Below are 16,828 nucleotides of genomic sequence, written 5' to 3'. Positions count from 1 at the left end.
GCTACTCGCCGTAGGTAACCAGGAAGTAGCGCCGTAACCAAGTGGAACGCTTCTGTTTTTTGTTTTGTTTAGCGTCCGCTGTAGTTAACGGCTTTCCTCTTAACTACCGTTTGTTTCTGTATTAATCATCTGAATCAGGAGAGGACCAGAAGTTAATCGCCTCAGTGCGCTAAATTCAAAGCTTTCAAACGAAGTTAGCAAGCAGAGCGTCATTTATGTATTTCGCACTTGCAGCGATTACAAAAAGCTTCAGTTGCAGCATTAGCGCATGTCATTTTCAATAGTCCTATTTTTATAATAACAGCGTTTTGTGAATTAAAAATCGAATGAATTTAGGTCAAGGTCTATCCTAAAGGTCCGGTTAGAAATAAAGCTTCAACTAAACTCTGCCACCGCAGACCGGGTGAGCAGTAGCGTTAGAGCTATGGCTTTACCGACGCTTTCAGCGCACTGGCCGGGTCGTGTGCGGGGTCTGGAGAGGCAGCTGGTGCGGCAGCGGGAGCAGGAGGCTCGCTGGAGGCAGCAGTGGGAGCTGCACTCTCAGTACTTCAGAGAGCAGGAGGTCCGAAGCAGCAAACAGGCGCAATGGAGCTCACGGCAGTCCTTCCAGCGCAGGTACTGATGCTGACTCTGCCTCCGATGATTCATTATTCATTTTGCTTGTTTCAGCTTATGAACAAGGTTTATAACCGAGAACACTAGCACACATTATGGCTTGTTCTGGAATCAGTCTGTGTGACACTGTATGTGACAAATTTCCCGCCAAATTTTCACCATCAAGACATTAGGACAAACATTTCTGAACAGAGACTTGAATACCAAAATTATATATGTGTGTATGTGTATGAATATACATACACATTCATACATATGTAATTATACATATAATTACACTACCAGTCAAAGATTTTTAGTGTTTTTTAAAGTCTCTTCTGCTCACCAAGTCTGCATTTATTTGATCTAAAATATAGCAAAAGCACTAAAATTTTGAAATATTTTTACTATTTAAAATAACTACTTTCTATTTGTCAATATTTTAAAATGTAATTTATTTCTTTGATCAAAGCTAAATTTTAGCATCATTACACCAGTCTTCAGTGTCACATGATCCCATAGAAATCATTCTAATATGCTGATTTGCTGTTCAAGAAACATTTTATTATTATTATTAATAATAATAATAATATTTAAAACAGTTGAGTACATTTTTTGCAGGATTCTTCTATGATTAGAAAGATCCGAAGATCAGAATTTATCTGAGCTTTTGTAACATTATACACTCTTCCATTCAAAAGCTTGTATATATATATAATATGATTTCTATTTCAGATAAATGCTATTCATCTTAACTTTCTATTCATCTGTGAAATCTGAAAGCATTCTACTCACTTGTTTTCAGCATAATGATAATAATAAATGTTTTTGAGCAAGTCAGAATATTAGAATGATTTCTGAAGGATCATGTGACTGGAGTAATGATGCTAAAAATTCAGCTTTGAAATCACAAATATATGCAAATCATTTTAAATAGTAAAAGTATTTTAAACTTTTACTGTTTTTGTTTTCCTTTGGATCAAATAAATGCAGGCTTGGTGAGCAGAAGAGACTTCTTTAAAAAACATTAAAATCTTGCTGTCCAAAAACTTTTGACTGGTAGTGTACAGTAGTCAACATTTGAAATGGATCACAAAAGTTCACCAAAGTTGTCCTAAGACAAGAACAACGAGTATTGTTTTGGATTTAGGACAACTTTGATGAAAGGTTTTGATCCACTTCAAATGTTGACTACTGTATACCTAAGTATATAGTGAGTGATAGGACAATCTAAAAAAAATCATATTTTACATTTAAAAGAGGTATCTGAGACATATATAGGAATTAAAATATCAAATATTTTCATCTTAATAACTATTTTAATCTTAATAAAAAATACATAAATATATGTTTTCATATACCCATTACCATCATTCATAAATTCATATTTATCATATATCAATTTATTTATCTTTATTTTATCATTTATTAGTATTACTGTATTAGTATTAATGCAGTGGATGATAAAACAATCTGAAAAATCCCATATGTAAACTGGCTTTTGCATCCAAGGTAATGATGAAGACAATGTATCTATAACAAAGTTAAAAACTTCTTTTTCTTGGCGTTTAAGTATGTCAGCATTTCAGCGGGAGCGAATGAAGGAGGAGAAGCAGCGGAAGCTGGAGGAACGCAGGGAGCGTCTGAGGATAATGCTCCAGGAAGAGAGAGACCAGTTGGAGGCCGAGCTCAGAAATGTTCGCCCAGACAGAGCCACACTGACCAGACAGCTAGTGGAAAAAACAGATGCCCTCCGGTCTGCCAGAGAAGAGAGGAGGAAAAATGTACAGTATGAACTCTTAACTTAAAATTATGTTATGTTACACAGTTAAAAGTGTCTGACTGATTTTTTTTTCTTTAAAAGCTTGCACAGGAGCTGCTGAGGGAACACTGGAAGCAGAACAACCCAGAACTGCGGAAGGTCAGTTAATAATCTCAAGCAGAAAGCTTAACATGCCAGTTAGTTAGGAGTATTATTAAGAGACCATTTGTGACTCTGGACCACAAAACCAGTCATAAGGGTCAATTTTTTGAAATTGAGATTTATACATCATCCAAAACTGAATAAATAAGCTTTCCACTGATGTATGGTTTATTAGAATATAACAATATTTGGCCGAGATTCAACTATTTGAAAATCTGGAATCTGAGGTTGCAAAAAAAATCAGACTTTTGAGAAAATAGCCTTTAAAGTTGTCCAAATGAAGTGCTTAGCAATGCATATTACTAATTAAAAATTAAGTTGATATATTTACAGTAGGAAATGTACAAAATATCTTCATGGAACATGATCTTTACTTAATATCCAAATGATTTTTGGCATAAAAGAAAAAAATGATTATTTTGACCCATACAATGTATTGTTGGCTATTGCTACAAATACAGTATGCCTGTGCTACTTATGACTGGTTTTGTGGTCCAGGGTCACATTTGTAAGTAAACATCTCAAGAATAAATTACATTTTAAATTATATTATAATAGGAAACTGTTACTTTAAGTTGTAATAATATTTTACAATATTACTGTTTTGTTTTTTTGTTTTTTTTTTTGTGATCAATTAAATGCCTTGATGAGCTTAAGAGACTCTTTTCGAAAAAATTAAAAAATGTACAGACCCCAAACTTTTGAACTGTAGAGAAATAAAAACAAAAAGAGCTTCACATTTCTGCTTTAAAAAAAAAAAAAAAAAAAAAAAATACATATTTGACCTTACTTTTTAAAATATTTGAACTTTTTCCTTTATTTAAAAAAAACAGGATGAGTCAGAATTTCTGTGGTAATCGACTTAATGCTGTCAGTAGAGCTGGAACATTCTTGCAAGGAATTAAACCAAGATTTTTTTTTTTTTAATCAAGAACCAGACATGACTGTAAGTTAATAGGGCATGTGATGTGTTTCTTCCATGACTGATTTGTAACTCTGAGCTTGGGATTTGGTTCCGAACACATGCAACCACTTCTGAAGCGTTGTTTAATCAGACATCTCAGTGTCTCAAATGTTTGCGCGTACAGGTGGAGTCAGGGTTGCACAAAGATCACGTTGTGAGCCAGTGGCAGGTTCAACAGCAGGAGAGAAAACAGGTGAGACGTTCACAGGAGGTGTTAAATGCCAGCGCTGCCATGTTGGCTCATGCATGAGCACTGCCCAGTTGAGCATCATGCAACATTGAGGTTTGTGTACAAATAATAGTAGTTGCATCCTCGGAGAAGAAGAAGAAAGAAGAAATTACCTTTTTGTTTGTTTAACATGGCCAGTGTTCTGTAATTTTATCGCACTGAAATGCAACAATGTTCTGTAAAATTCAGGTTGATGAGAGAACTCAGGAGGAGAAACGGCGTTTTGAGAATGAGTATGAAAGGACAAGACGGGAGGCTCTGGAGAGAATGAAAGAAGAAGAGGAGAAGAGAAGACAAGAGGATAAGAAGCGAGCTGAAGACCTCCGTAAACAGATGAAGGAACTCAAACTACGGGAACAGGAAGTACGGAATTACTGTCAAATGAGACTTTGAATGCATTGCTACAGGTTGTGTCTGTCATGACAACAACCATATAATAAAACAAAGTTCTTGAAGATCAAGTAAACTCAAGTAAATTCAATTATTTTTTGTGTTTAGTAATGTGTATGTTGTTATTATTTTCAAGAAAATGAAACTTTCTAAGGTCTATAGATGGCACAAATGTACAGCTTACATTAAGTTTTGTTTTTTGTTCCAGGCAGAGCATCTTAAGCAGGAACAGGAGGCTCTAATGTCTCAACGCTGGGAGCTTGAGAAGCTAGAAGATGAGAGGAAAAGGATGGAGGAAAGCAGGAGGAAAACTGAATTTGGGTAAAATATTTAGACATGTTGACAGATGTATTTCTTCTGCAACAATGTTAAAGGGATAGTTCACCCAAAAATTAAAATTCTGTCATTAATTACTCGCGCTCATGTCGTTCCAAGCCCATGATTCTTTGTTCATCTTTGGAACACAAATGAAGATATTTCTGATCAAATCCAAGAGCTTTCTGTCCCTCCATAGAGGGTCCTACTGTGGTCAAGGCCCAGAAGGTTAGTAAAGACATCATTAAAATGGTCCATGTGACATTATTGGTTCAACCGTAATTTTATGAAGCTACGAGAATAATTTTTGTGTGCAAAGAAAACAAAAATAGTTATTTTATTCAACAAATCGTTTTGAATTGTTGATATCATCAAAATATCTTAATTTGTGTCCCGAAGATGAACAAAAGGTCTTACATTAAAACATTTATGTTAATTAAAATAAATCTGCAATATAATATAAATTATAGATTAAAAAACTACAAAATGAAAATGAGATGATGTCTTGGCATCTAGCTGCAATAAAAGTGATGTACAACAATTATTAACTGAAATTAAAAAATAAAACTATTTAAAAAATAATGCAGATGACAAAAGCACAAAACAAACTGACTAAAAATGTGGCTAAAATTAAAATGAAAATTAAATGTTATTAAAAAATACAGTCGTTTATAAATAATACTAAATTCACACTGTTCTACATTTGCCTGAAGCCATTGATCTCTGCCTCCGCAGGCATTTCCTGACTCGTCAGTACCGCGCTCAGCTGAAAAGGAGAGCACAGCAGGTGCAAGAGGAACTGGTAGGTTATAACAAAAACTGAAGATTTGCCCTAAAGCTGAATATAATTTATCCTGACTGAGAGACTGCAATACCTTTCCTGTCCACCAGGAGGCAGATCGCAAGATCCTGGCTGCACTGCTGGAGGGAGAAGTGGAAGAGCAGAGACTGGAGAAAGCCAGGAGAGAGAGAGCTGTCGCTGACGCCGCCTGGATGAAGAGAGTCATAGAAGAGCAGCTCCAGCTGGAGAGGGAGAGGGAGGCAGAGTTTGATATTCTATATCGGTGAGCACAGTCAGGATGTTTAAGAACTTAAAATGCATTTGTAACTGGAAGTCAAATCCATACTCTGTTTTTGTTTGCCGCCTGCAGGGAGGAAGCTCAGCGTGTTTGGGAGAAGAGAGAGGCAGAGTGGGAGAAAGAGAGGAGGGCCAGAGAGAGACTCATGCGGGAGGTGAGACAGTGCACAGTTTGTCTGAGGCTGACGGCCAGCAGATCAGCAGTCACATACTCAAACTTTGTTTTTCTTAAATCAAACCCCCTTCAACAGTGCATCCTGTTGAAAAAAAACACATTAGAATCCATTACAGAAATTCGAATGGATTCCACTACAAATATCATTACAAACATTACAAACCATTAACTGTTAACCATTAAAACCATTAAAAATGGTTTCCCGTAATGTGTTTTGGGACATACTCATATAGTGGCTTATGAACTGAAAGTCTCACCCATAGCTGGATACAATTATGTAATGAACATGTAATTAATACTGTGTACATTTTTAAGAAATGTAGTTAAAGGAGAAGTCCACTTTAAGAACAAAAATTTACAGATAATGTACTCACCCTCTTGTCATCCAAGATGTTCATGTCTTTCTTTCTTCAGTCGTAAAGAAATTATGTTCTCCATATAATGGACTTCTATGGTGCCCCGAGTTTGAACTTCCAAAATGTAGTTTAAATGTGGCTTCAAACGATCCCAAATGTGGTTGTAAACGATCCCAGCTGAGGAAGAAGGGTCTTATCTAGCAAAACGATTGGTTATTTTCATTAAAATAATACAATTTCTATACTTTTTAATGTCAAACACTAATCTTGTCATGCTTTGCCTGAACGTTTTTTTTCCGGTTCATGACAGTTAGGGTATGCGGGACTTCTCCTGATATAGGACGATTTCAAAGTTGAGGGAGAACATGAGATGGGAGTTTTTCAACATACTGTCAGGAACCGGAACAAAAACAGTCCAAGCAGAGTAAGATAAGATGAGCATTTGGCATTAAAAAGTATATAAATTGTATTATTTTTTATTTAAATAACCGATCGTTACGCTAGATAAGACACTTCTTTCTCCGCTGGGATCGTTTACAGCCACATTTGGGATTGTTTGAAGCCACATTTAAACTACATTTTGGAAGTTCAAACTCGGGGCACCATAGAAGTCCATTATATGGAGAAAAATCCTGAAATGTTTTCCTCAAAAAACTTAATTTCTTTACGACTGAAGAAAGAAAGACATGAACATCTTGGATGACATGGGGAGTATGTAATGAGTACATTATCTGTAAATTTTTCTTCTGGAAGTGGACTTCTACATTAAATAGCTGACAGTCAGGGTGCATTTGGATGCTGTGATATATTATTAATCAATATTTGGAAGGTCTTGACAGGACGTCAGCAGCAGTTGGAGGAAAGAATGAAGGAGAACAGGCTGGCAAGGGAAGAGTCTCTACAGAGGAGAGAAGAGCTCATCCAGCTGCTGGAGCAAGAGAGACTCACCCTCCGGCAGGAGAAGGATCAGCAGGAGGGAGCCCGAACCTCTCGCATGCAGGAGATCAATGCACAGGTCTGTATAAGAGTAACACTACATAGTAGATTTACTCAGAGAGTTAGGTTATGAATGTGCTCAATTGATGTATTTGTCCAACAGGTGGAGCAGAGGCGCAAGGAACAGTGGGAGGAGCAGCGACGACAAGAGCAAGAAGAACTACAAGAGAGGGAGGAGCTTAGACAGCAGGAGGAGGAGCTTCGTCTTGAGACAGAGAGAATGACTCGACAGGGCTACAAGGAGAGAGTGAGTGAAGAGTAAAGTGGAGACATTTTTAGTTTAGAAGTTTATATGAAATTTGATTTGAAGTGCAGTGTAATATGATAATGATTTATTTTTCGTCACGGCAGATTCACAGCAGACCCCGGTCAGCATGGACATGAGAGCACTTCATGGGAAGAGTCTTTGTGCCACATCCCCTATCAGATGCTAGGAGCATTTTCTAGCACAGTTTTTCATTCAGAATCGGGGATATCTATGTCCATGTTGATCTCGGCCACTTTGTGCTTAAATGAGAGCCAGGTTCCCCCTGAGAAATGCTCTGTTAATATAAATTGTTTATGATTTACATTATGGCTTCCATAAATAGTTGTTTAGGTAAGTTCTCAATTTTACATTTCCATTGCACTAGTGCTAAGCATGTAGGCCTGTTTTTATATGTAAATTGTTTTGTACAGATGAATTTCAATGTTGACAAGGTTTTCAATAAAAAATAATGTTATGTTTTGTCTACTGTATTCAAATAGAATGAAGATTTTTAACTGGATAGCAGTGTGTAAAAACAGTATAAAAATATGCAAAGTCAACACTGTGAAAAAAGACGTGATGTGATGAGAGGATTGCTTCTATGATAATTAACATTGATTGTAATGAGTTTTAAATTAAATGTTTACATTTGTTTTCTTAATTGACATGTTGTGGAGTTTAAAAACACATTTTACAGTGTTTTACAGTTATAGTGCTAAATAGTGCATATCGGTTTTAAGATTAAAAGTGCATGTAAGGTAAATATGTAATTAGGCCATCCAAATCGTAGAAGAGTTTGTTTCTTCATCATCAGAACAGATTTGGAAAAATTTAGCATTGCATCGCTCACCAATGGATCCTCTGCAGTGAATGGGTGCTGTCAGAATGAGAGTTCAAACAGCTGCTAAAAACATGACAATAATCCACAAGCAATCTTGTCCATCAGTTAATGTCTTCTAAAGTGAAAACCTGAATATTTGCAATAAACAGTATCAAGCACTGTTGTTTCTGGCTAAAATATGAGTCCTCTATTCCTAATATTGCTTTCTCCAATGGGGAAAAAAGATTGTTTTGTCTGAATCAGGAGAGAAATAAACAAAAACAAAACTGTCCAAAACAGCTGTAAGCAAATATGGAGATTACTATGGGGAACGTATCCAATTATGCTGAAAATGCTCTGCAAGTCCAGTCCCAAAGTGCCCACAATGAGGGCTCCTAAGAAGAATGAGCTAATAACGAGACCCAGGTCCTGACGTCTCGTAACTGGCAGCTTTTTAGAGCGGCCTCCAAAGCAGGGGACCCTGCTTATCCTCTCAATTAGGAAGAACTAGAGGAATGACGACATGCACTCTGGACGGAGTGGAGAGTACCTTGGGCACATAGCCATGTCTTAGTTTGAGGACGACTTTACAGTTGTTATGCCCATACTCAAGACAGGGAGCACTGGGTGGGGCCACCAGGAAGACCAAGCATCTGACTTACCTGACTCACCTGATGAGCTGAGGAAGCAGGGCAATTGAAGAAAAGGCATAAAAGCAAGCGCTGTGTTAATCGTAGGCCAGAGCATCTCGCTTCTTCAAGAAATAAATTGAGAGGTCTACCTCTGCCCTCTCAATGCCCAACCAAATCGCCTGAACCACTTGAGGGTGTAGTCTCCATTCTCCAGGATATACATTGCCCTAGGACAGCATGTCCACCCCTTAGTTTAGTTTACTCGGCACATGAAATGCTCTGAGTTAATGTAGGTGCAGGTGGCTGAGCAGTAGTGATCTGTGAGCAAGAAGATCCTACTCTGATCTGACCAGCACCATGAAGCCAACCGTTGAGGTAATTCATAATGTGGATTCCCATCTGTCTCAGAGGGGAAAGAGCCACGTCCATGCTCTTCATACAGGGTGCAGGGCAACAGACAGTCTGAAAGGCAGGACTGTATTTTGATAAGTCACCCCACAACAGTCTGTAATGGGCGGCTATGGGGGGCTTACTTTCAGATCCACAGATAAAAAAAACAGTCCGCTGGACATATTTGCATGAAGATATGCTTCAAAGTTGAGATCCTGAATGGGTGTCTCATCAGAGCACGGTTCAGATGTTTGAGATTAAGGAGAGGCCTGGGCCCACCATCTTTTTTGAGAACAAGGAAACAGACTCACTGTTCACTGGCAGAACCATTTCCACTGTGCCTTTTGCAAGCAGACTTTGCACTTCAGACCAGAGAACATGTGCATCATCCTATACTGAAATCTGAATAACACCTCTGAGACGAGGGGGTCTGCGAGTGAACTGGAGTGAGTAGTGTTGTTCTATGGTCTGCAGAACCCACCTTGCATGGTAATTTGCTTGTTTACATGCTGAATAGCAAAGGATGGGCCCAGCATAAACAGAGTCTCCACTGCTCAGAGCAAAATGGGGGACTGGAGAGGGAAGATGGGAGTTTTTTAAAGTGAACTCCACAAGTTTGTCATCTCAATTTCATCAAATTCCTCAAATTCCTGCATCAAGAAAAACAACTGTCAATGTTTATTCTTATTTTACCCCATTGTCTATCTCCCCGCAAGTCTTCTAATTTAGGCTTGCATTTCTGCAAACAAATCTGAATTTAAATTTTCTCAGCCATAGTCTCACATCAGCTGAACAAATGAATAAGGGACAAACGGTGCTCCATATGGATTTTATGTAAAAACCCACAGGCAGATGTGCAAAAGCATTACACAATTTAAAATGTGTAGTGTTACTTATTGCATCAACAATATGGCCAGAATCTAGCAGTTCTCTCACAAATTTTTGCTAATAATTCCACTAGAACTGTACTTATTTCCTTAGTTGATTTAGCCATGTTTCATTAGCCATTTTGAATGCATGGCAAAAACCACTTTAGTGAACACCAGTCTACAGATATGTAGAGATACAGTAACACGGCCAACCCACTATAATTAAGATGTTTGTAGGCAGTTCTTAACGGAACCTGTAGGACTATGTCATTCGTTTTCCTGCTTGGTTACATTTTGTAGGAAGACCTACCTTTCAGCGTTTGAACATTTGGTTTCTATCTGGTGAAATGTCAGGTAATGTTAATATTCATGATGTATAATATCTAATGGCAAAAAGTGAAAATTACAGTGACAAATTATTATTATTATTATTATTATTATTATTATTGAAGAAATGACAGAAGAATCTGAGAATAAGTGAAAGACAGAGGGTTTATGAACTGATGTATATGTATTGATCCAGATATTAATAATTACATAAATAAAAGGCATGATTCTAATTTATAAACATTCTACAGTCTGTTTCATTTAGATTAATGTTTTGGGAAACACCAAGCTAACTATTAGCTAGCATGTAGTATCACGGAGGCACAGTTATGTGAAGAGTAAAAATGATAATTGAAATATTGCATAGTTTACAAATCTGAGCATCTACTTTGGATTACAATTGTATTTTTCAGCTCAGTTTTATAGTTTCAGTTAAACCTGTTTTACACGTGTTTGTATGAAACAGGTTTGGCAACCACACTGTTTTTCACTCTAATGGACAAACCTTATTATATATATCATTATAATAGCTAAAGATAATGAATTTACATTATTTTTTTTTTCTGATTTAAACAAAAGAACTAGGATTCTCATATTTACATTATATCTTCTTTTTTACTCCAGCTACAGAGGCTAAGCAGTACAAAATGGACAGTAATCCATCTGGATTATGTTTAATTATTAATAATGAGAATTTCAGGAGAGGAAAGAAACGAGAAGGATCCCAAAAAGATGTTGGTAGGCATTAAATTTTGTTTAAAAACTGAAAATGGTTTTCTCTACGCCCATACACATAATTACATTGCCTTCTAAGATGTTTTTTTTTTCTTTACAAAAAAGATTATATACATTTTAATTGCTCTTTGTTCTTTTGTATTTAAATACAATATATTTTTTAATGAAAATATTTTGTGATTTTGTGCTATTGTCCCCTCCATTGTTCATCTTTCGTTAGGTTTTCATTTTGGCCTTGTAAAACTTTACAATCTTATTCTAAAAACAAATCTAACATCACATAGGTATATGTTCCACATGTGTTAACAGTGCAAACACTAGTTAATTGTGAACATTGGGAAGTTTTTTTTTTTTCTTTCCAGATTGGCCTTAAAGGCCTTGTTTGAATTTTTATTAAGTTCATTTTTTTTTTCTTTCAGATTCTCTGAAATGTGTGTTTGAAATGTTGGGCTTTAAGGTTGGAATCTATAAAGACCAGACCACATCTGAAATAAAATCGCTTATGAACAGATGCAGTAAGGTACTTCACGAAGACTGCTTTGTCTGCTGCGTGTTGAGTCATGGAAATGAGCATGGTATCCTGGGACATGAAGGCGGAATATGTCCCCTGAATGACATCACCTCCCCATTTGATGGAGTCAACTGCCCCACTCTTATTGGCAAACCTAAAGTGTTCCTTATCCAGGCATGTAGAGGGCCTAAAATACAGAGTAAAGTACGTGTTGCTGAAGATGTTTTAGGTGGCCAACCTGGTGAGAAATCTGAAAATGTATTTTACACCATTAGCCAGTCTTCTGATTTTCTGATTGCCCTGTCCACTGTGGAGGAATATTTGTCAATCCGTGATGAAATCAAAGGATCATGGTTTATACAGTGTCTTTGCAAATATTTAAAGGAGGGAAGCGAAAGGTGAGCTATTCACTGCTTCACTGGCCTTAATATTGCAGTTAAGTTTTCCTGTCAACAATTTCAAAATTTCTTTCTGCATGTTTAGGGGCCTTGACATCTTGAAGATCCTCACTGAGGTCAATGATGATGTCAGCAGGATGGAGGTGGAAGGAAAGAATTACAAGATGACCCCTGCGATCTATTTCACCTTGAGGAAAACGCTTACTTTCAGAGTTGTTAATGTTAGAGCTCATTTTAAAAACTAGCATAGTTATTTTTAACTGAATTGTTGCAAATAATCAAGACTACAACTGAATAATTATCTAAATTTTATTTCAATTTTATACTTTGTGCAGAAACCCAGCTCATCTCAAATGCAGAGGTCTGCTTCTGCAAGTTGCAACAAATAACTCCACAGTGAAAAGAGGTAGGCACGAATACAACAGTCACTATTTAGAAATGCAATATAAATACTACGTTTTACAAATACTAACTTTAAAAGGCTAAAAAAAGGGCAGTTTTCAAGTTACCTGTGATACACATAATTGTGTACTGACAGAACACGGTTACACCCCTTCATCTCTGTTACAGTAAATCTTCTCTGCCGCTCACCTTTCTGAGATGATCAACAGCACAAAGAGAGAATTTTGGTTCACCCCTGGTTTGCTTGATGCATTTAGCATTTGTTTTATGGTGTTTTCTGATCAATCAAGTTAAGAGTACAATTTTTGTCCCCATTTTAAGCTTACTTTTTGTTTCATGTGATCAAATTTTTCTATATCAACCTGGCTTTGACAGTATTCATTTTTTTTTTTTTTTTTAAGTTTTAATGTTTTATCTTTTAAATATTGATTAAAATGATAACGTCACATGAAAACTGTAAAATTATTTGAAGTTCTGTCTCTGATGCTCTTTTATTTTATCTTGGATAATGTGGATATTAGTTCCTATCTATCTGTAACTACACAACTGTGTCTCTAATAAATTACTAGAGAATCTTGTACCCTTCTCAATGTTTTTTGAACTGTTTGTATCTGTGGAAACAAAAGCACTTGCTAGTGGCATTGCTAGTGGAGGGAAAGATGGGACTGAGAGTACAGGGGGCCCAGAGTTATGGGGGGGCCCCACATAATTTAGATCAATTTTAGTGTTTGTTTTTCATCAGACGGTAACTGAAGGAATGAGGGCTTTTATACGCCATCTTTTCTGGCTCAGCCTGCTACAGTAGTTAAGCCCCAAACTCTCACTCTCACAAAGATGGCGACGTCCATAAAACTGAAAGTCTTATCACTTTCTGACATGACAAGAATCCAGCAGATCCGTGAGATCATCCATCAAATCATCATTAACCGACAGCAGCTTTTAAATTTGAGTGGTGAGCGGAGCATTTGAGCCGCGCGTGGAACAACTAGACATGATGGACAACTAGTTGTCGAGTCCTGTTCCAAGAATGCGGTTGTGAGTGCTGAAAATGTACGGGTGAGAGTTTGGTTATAGAATACGGTTGTCAATAACTGTACTGTGTGTGAACGTAACTGTATCAAGGACTCAAATACGGTATTGACAACCGTATTCTGCTGCTGTGTGAACGTGGCCACACACACAATCTTACAAACTTTACAAATATGAACAGAATAAGAACAAGCAGAACAGGAGAAGAGTTTTGATTCGAAATAATTTGGGGTGAGGTTTAGGTCTCCAATTTTTCCACTTTATTCATATGGCTCAGTTTTTGATAATAACAAAAACCCTGAAGCAAGAATTGAAGCTCAAAATTATAAATTAAGTTTATTTAAAAAATAAAGAACACATTTTCTTCTTTACCACAGGCATATCAATAACATTAATGAGTGGAAGACCAGATCTGAACAACTACAAACTGTCAAAAGAAGGGGAATTTTAACACTGGTCTGTAAATCGCTGACTATAGCTCTAATAACATTGAGCTACCGGTCCACTGCACGACTGTTTGGTAAGACTAACCTGATCAGGCTAGACCAAAATACTTAGAGAGGAAATAAAAAGATCTGCAAAGTTAACAGCTGCCCAAACACTGAACTGAATGTACGATAAGAGGAACTATCTAAAAAACAAAAACACATCTAAACCATCACAAACACAGTATCAGTATCTGCTGGTGGAGATTGTTCATCTGCAGTATATTGAAAAAGAAGAAGCTGTAATTAAATACCGTACCATGACCTCTAAACCACTGATGAAATGTGATTAAACTAAGGTTAATTAACATTTCCTAATCTGCTGTTACTTTATTTTTAATTTTTTCAATACATCCTATAAATCTGAATTATATTATTCAACTGGGGAAAAAGTCATTTAACTTCGGACATTAAATGAAATATGATCTTTTTAAATCATAATTAATATGACATCTTTATAATTACAAGTGTATTGTATTTGTACCTAAACTTGGCCTAACTGGCCACAATAACTAAATGCTTTGTACAGATAGATTTTTTTTTTCATTATATATTAAATATTTAACTGAGATTATTGTAGAAAAGGCTTGATTTTAACATAATTAAGCAACACAGACAACCACAGATAATGAACTACGTGTCTGAATATGAAGAGGTAAAATCTGTCAAAGTTTTCAGAATAGTGCAAAGAGTCAGGCATTTACTGAAAATGTACTACATGATTGACTGCTCTATTGCTGATTTACTTCTGCTTAAATTGTTCTCTCAATCCACATCTCAACTGCCAGCTAGACTGTAGTCAAATATACTTTCACAGGGCAACACGTATACATGTCCTTACACAACCCTTAAGAGCATTTCAGGCTATTTATGGCTTCAAGCCAAACTACACTGACAACAGACACCTTAAATTAAAAATAAACACATGCATATACACCTTAGCTAAAAAAAAAAAAAAAAAAATCTCATGTGACATACCTAATAATTACTGATAAAGTAACATATGGGGAAAAAAGTCAGGGTTGCATTACAGGTGGAAATGGATGGAAGCAGAATCAGTTGTTGTTCTCTTTGGTGGTTATGGTAACAAGTTGCTTAGCAGCCTTGGCGATGTCATAAGCACACTGGATGACCTGCTGGGTGACCAACTGCATGTCTGCTGCAGGGAAGCTCTCTAGAGGAGACGCTTTCTTACACTCACTCTGTAGCCGGTTCGCACTGGATGTTAATAATCGCAAAGAGCTCCTCACCGTCTCAAAGCGGGGTCTCTGTGGACAGAAATAAATATACACAAAATTACATTTAGACTATATACAGTTGAAGTCAAAAGTTTACATACATCTTGCATAATCTGCAAAATGGCAAATACTTTACCAAAATAAGAGGGATCATACAAAATGCATGTTATTTTTTATGTAGTACTGACCTGAATAAGATATTTTACATAGAAGACATTTACATATAATCCACAAGAGAAAATAATAGTTGAATTTATAAAAAATTACCCGGTTCAAAAGTTTACATACACTTGATTCTTAATACTGTGTTGTTACCTGAATGATCCACAGCTGTGTTTTTTTTAGTCCCTCGTTCGTTCTGAACAGTTAAACTCCTAGCTTTTCTTCAGGTCTGACCATTTTTGTGGTTTTTCAGCATTTTTGTGTATTTGAACCCTTTCCAACGACTGTAAGATTTTGAGATCCATCTTTTCACATTGAGGACAACTGAAGGACTCATATGCAACTATTACAGAAGGTTTGATCACTCACTGATGCTCCAGAAGGAAAAAAATTATGCATTAAGAGCCACGGATGTAAACTTTTAAACAGAATGAAGATGTGTACATTTTCCTTATTTTGCCTAAATATCTTTTTTTTTTCCCCATTTAGTACTGCCCTTCAGACACTACAAAAAATATTTCCCAGAAGACAAACTAAGTGAAATTTACCCTGATCTTCAAATTCCAAAAAGTTTTCACCCCAGCTCTTAATGCAATCAAGTGTATGTAAACTTTTAAACACGGTCATTTTTTTTATAAATTCAACTATTATTTTCTCTTGCGGACTACATGTAAACATCTTTTATGTGAAATATCTTATTCAAGTCAGTAATAAATAATAAAAAAAATAACGTGTTTGTATTTTCCCTCTTATTTTGGTAAAATTATTAACATTTTGCAGATTCTGCAAGGTGTATGTAAACTTTTGACTTCAACTGTAGTTCAAGACATACAAATAATTTATGAATAATATTTTATTAAAAATGCGGTATTTATTTTATCAAAAATAGCTGAACTGAATTGAACTGAATTGAATTGAATTGTGGATCAAAACTTCACTCACTACTAAATATACAACCTAAATGTCCAAGAAAGTATTTGGACGAATAAGCCACACTTAAAGGGATAGTTCACCCAAAAATGAAAATTCAGTAATTACTCACCCTCATGTTCCAAATTCATGAGACCTTCAAAACACAAATTAAGATATTTTTGATGAAATCCGAGAGCTTTCATAGACAGCAACACAACTACCACATTCAAAGCCCAGAAAGGTAGTAAGGACATTGACAAAATAGCCCATGTAACATCACTGGTTCAACTGTAATGGTATGAAGCTACACGAATACTTTTTGGGCACAAAGAAATAAAAAACAACTTTATTCAACAAATTTAAAACATGCGTTCATGAGAGTAACATGACAAAGAGAAGAAATCTGTATTTTTGGGGGGTTTTGCACCCAAAAATTATTCTTGTGGCTTCATAGCATTAAGGTTGTACCACTAATGTCACATGGACTATTTTAACAATGTTCTTACTACCTTTCTGGACCTTGAGCATGGTAATTGTGTTGCCATCTATGCAGAGTAAGAAAACTCTCGGGTTTCATCAAAAATATCTTAATCTGTGTTCAGAAGATGAACGAAAGTCTTATGGGTTTGGAATGACATGAGGGTGAGTAA

General features: G+C 36.2%; 3 protein-coding genes across 7 annotated transcripts in view; 2 read left to right on the top strand and 1 right to left on the bottom strand.

Moving 5' to 3' along the window:
* Nucleotides 1-41: 41 nt before the first annotated feature.
* Nucleotides 42-8,266, top strand: tchp (trichoplein, keratin filament binding). The gene is made up of 12 exons (XM_051110646.1): nt 42-615; nt 2,168-2,378; nt 2,459-2,515; nt 3,607-3,675; nt 3,901-4,074; nt 4,310-4,422; nt 5,152-5,218; nt 5,308-5,480; nt 5,568-5,649; nt 6,855-7,040; nt 7,125-7,268; nt 7,373-8,266. The coding sequence occupies exons 1-12, from the start codon at nt 425-427 to the stop codon at nt 7,403-7,405; spliced, it is 1,500 nt and encodes a 499-aa protein (XP_050966603.1). The 5' UTR covers nt 42-424; the 3' UTR covers nt 7,406-8,266.
* A 2,013-nt stretch (nt 8,267-10,279) lies between these two features.
* On the top strand, nt 10,280-12,720 carry LOC127165930 (caspase-8). Its single transcript, XM_051110897.1, has 6 exons — nt 10,280-10,333; nt 10,931-11,044; nt 11,461-11,950; nt 12,036-12,171; nt 12,286-12,356; nt 12,521-12,720. The coding sequence occupies exons 1-5, from the start codon at nt 10,327-10,329 to the stop codon at nt 12,337-12,339; spliced, it is 801 nt and encodes a 266-aa protein (XP_050966854.1). The 5' UTR covers nt 10,280-10,326; the 3' UTR covers nt 12,340-12,356; nt 12,521-12,720.
* Nucleotides 12,721-13,629: 909 nt separating this feature from the next.
* The window catches only part of git2a (G protein-coupled receptor kinase interacting ArfGAP 2a), a 33,085-nt gene continuing 29,886 nt past the window's right edge, over nt 13,630-16,828 (bottom strand). For 3 of the 5 annotated variants that reach the window (XM_051109728.1, XM_051109733.1, XM_051109731.1), the window contains one exon: nt 13,630-15,134. In XM_051109728.1, the coding sequence (XP_050965685.1) occupies nt 14,922-15,134 (213 nt within the window). In that variant the 3' untranslated portion in view covers nt 13,630-14,921. The remainder of the gene's footprint in view (nt 15,135-16,828) is intronic. The other 2 variants (XM_051109729.1, XM_051109730.1) reach the window with 2 other exon arrangements.

This window comes from Labeo rohita, chromosome 5 (genome assembly GCF_022985175.1).
Source record: "Labeo rohita strain BAU-BD-2019 chromosome 5, IGBB_LRoh.1.0, whole genome shotgun sequence".
NCBI lineage: Eukaryota > Metazoa > Chordata > Actinopteri > Cypriniformes > Cyprinidae > Labeo > Labeo rohita.
Note: the sequence above shows the minus strand (reverse complement) of the source record. Positions and strands in the feature narration are given on the sequence as shown.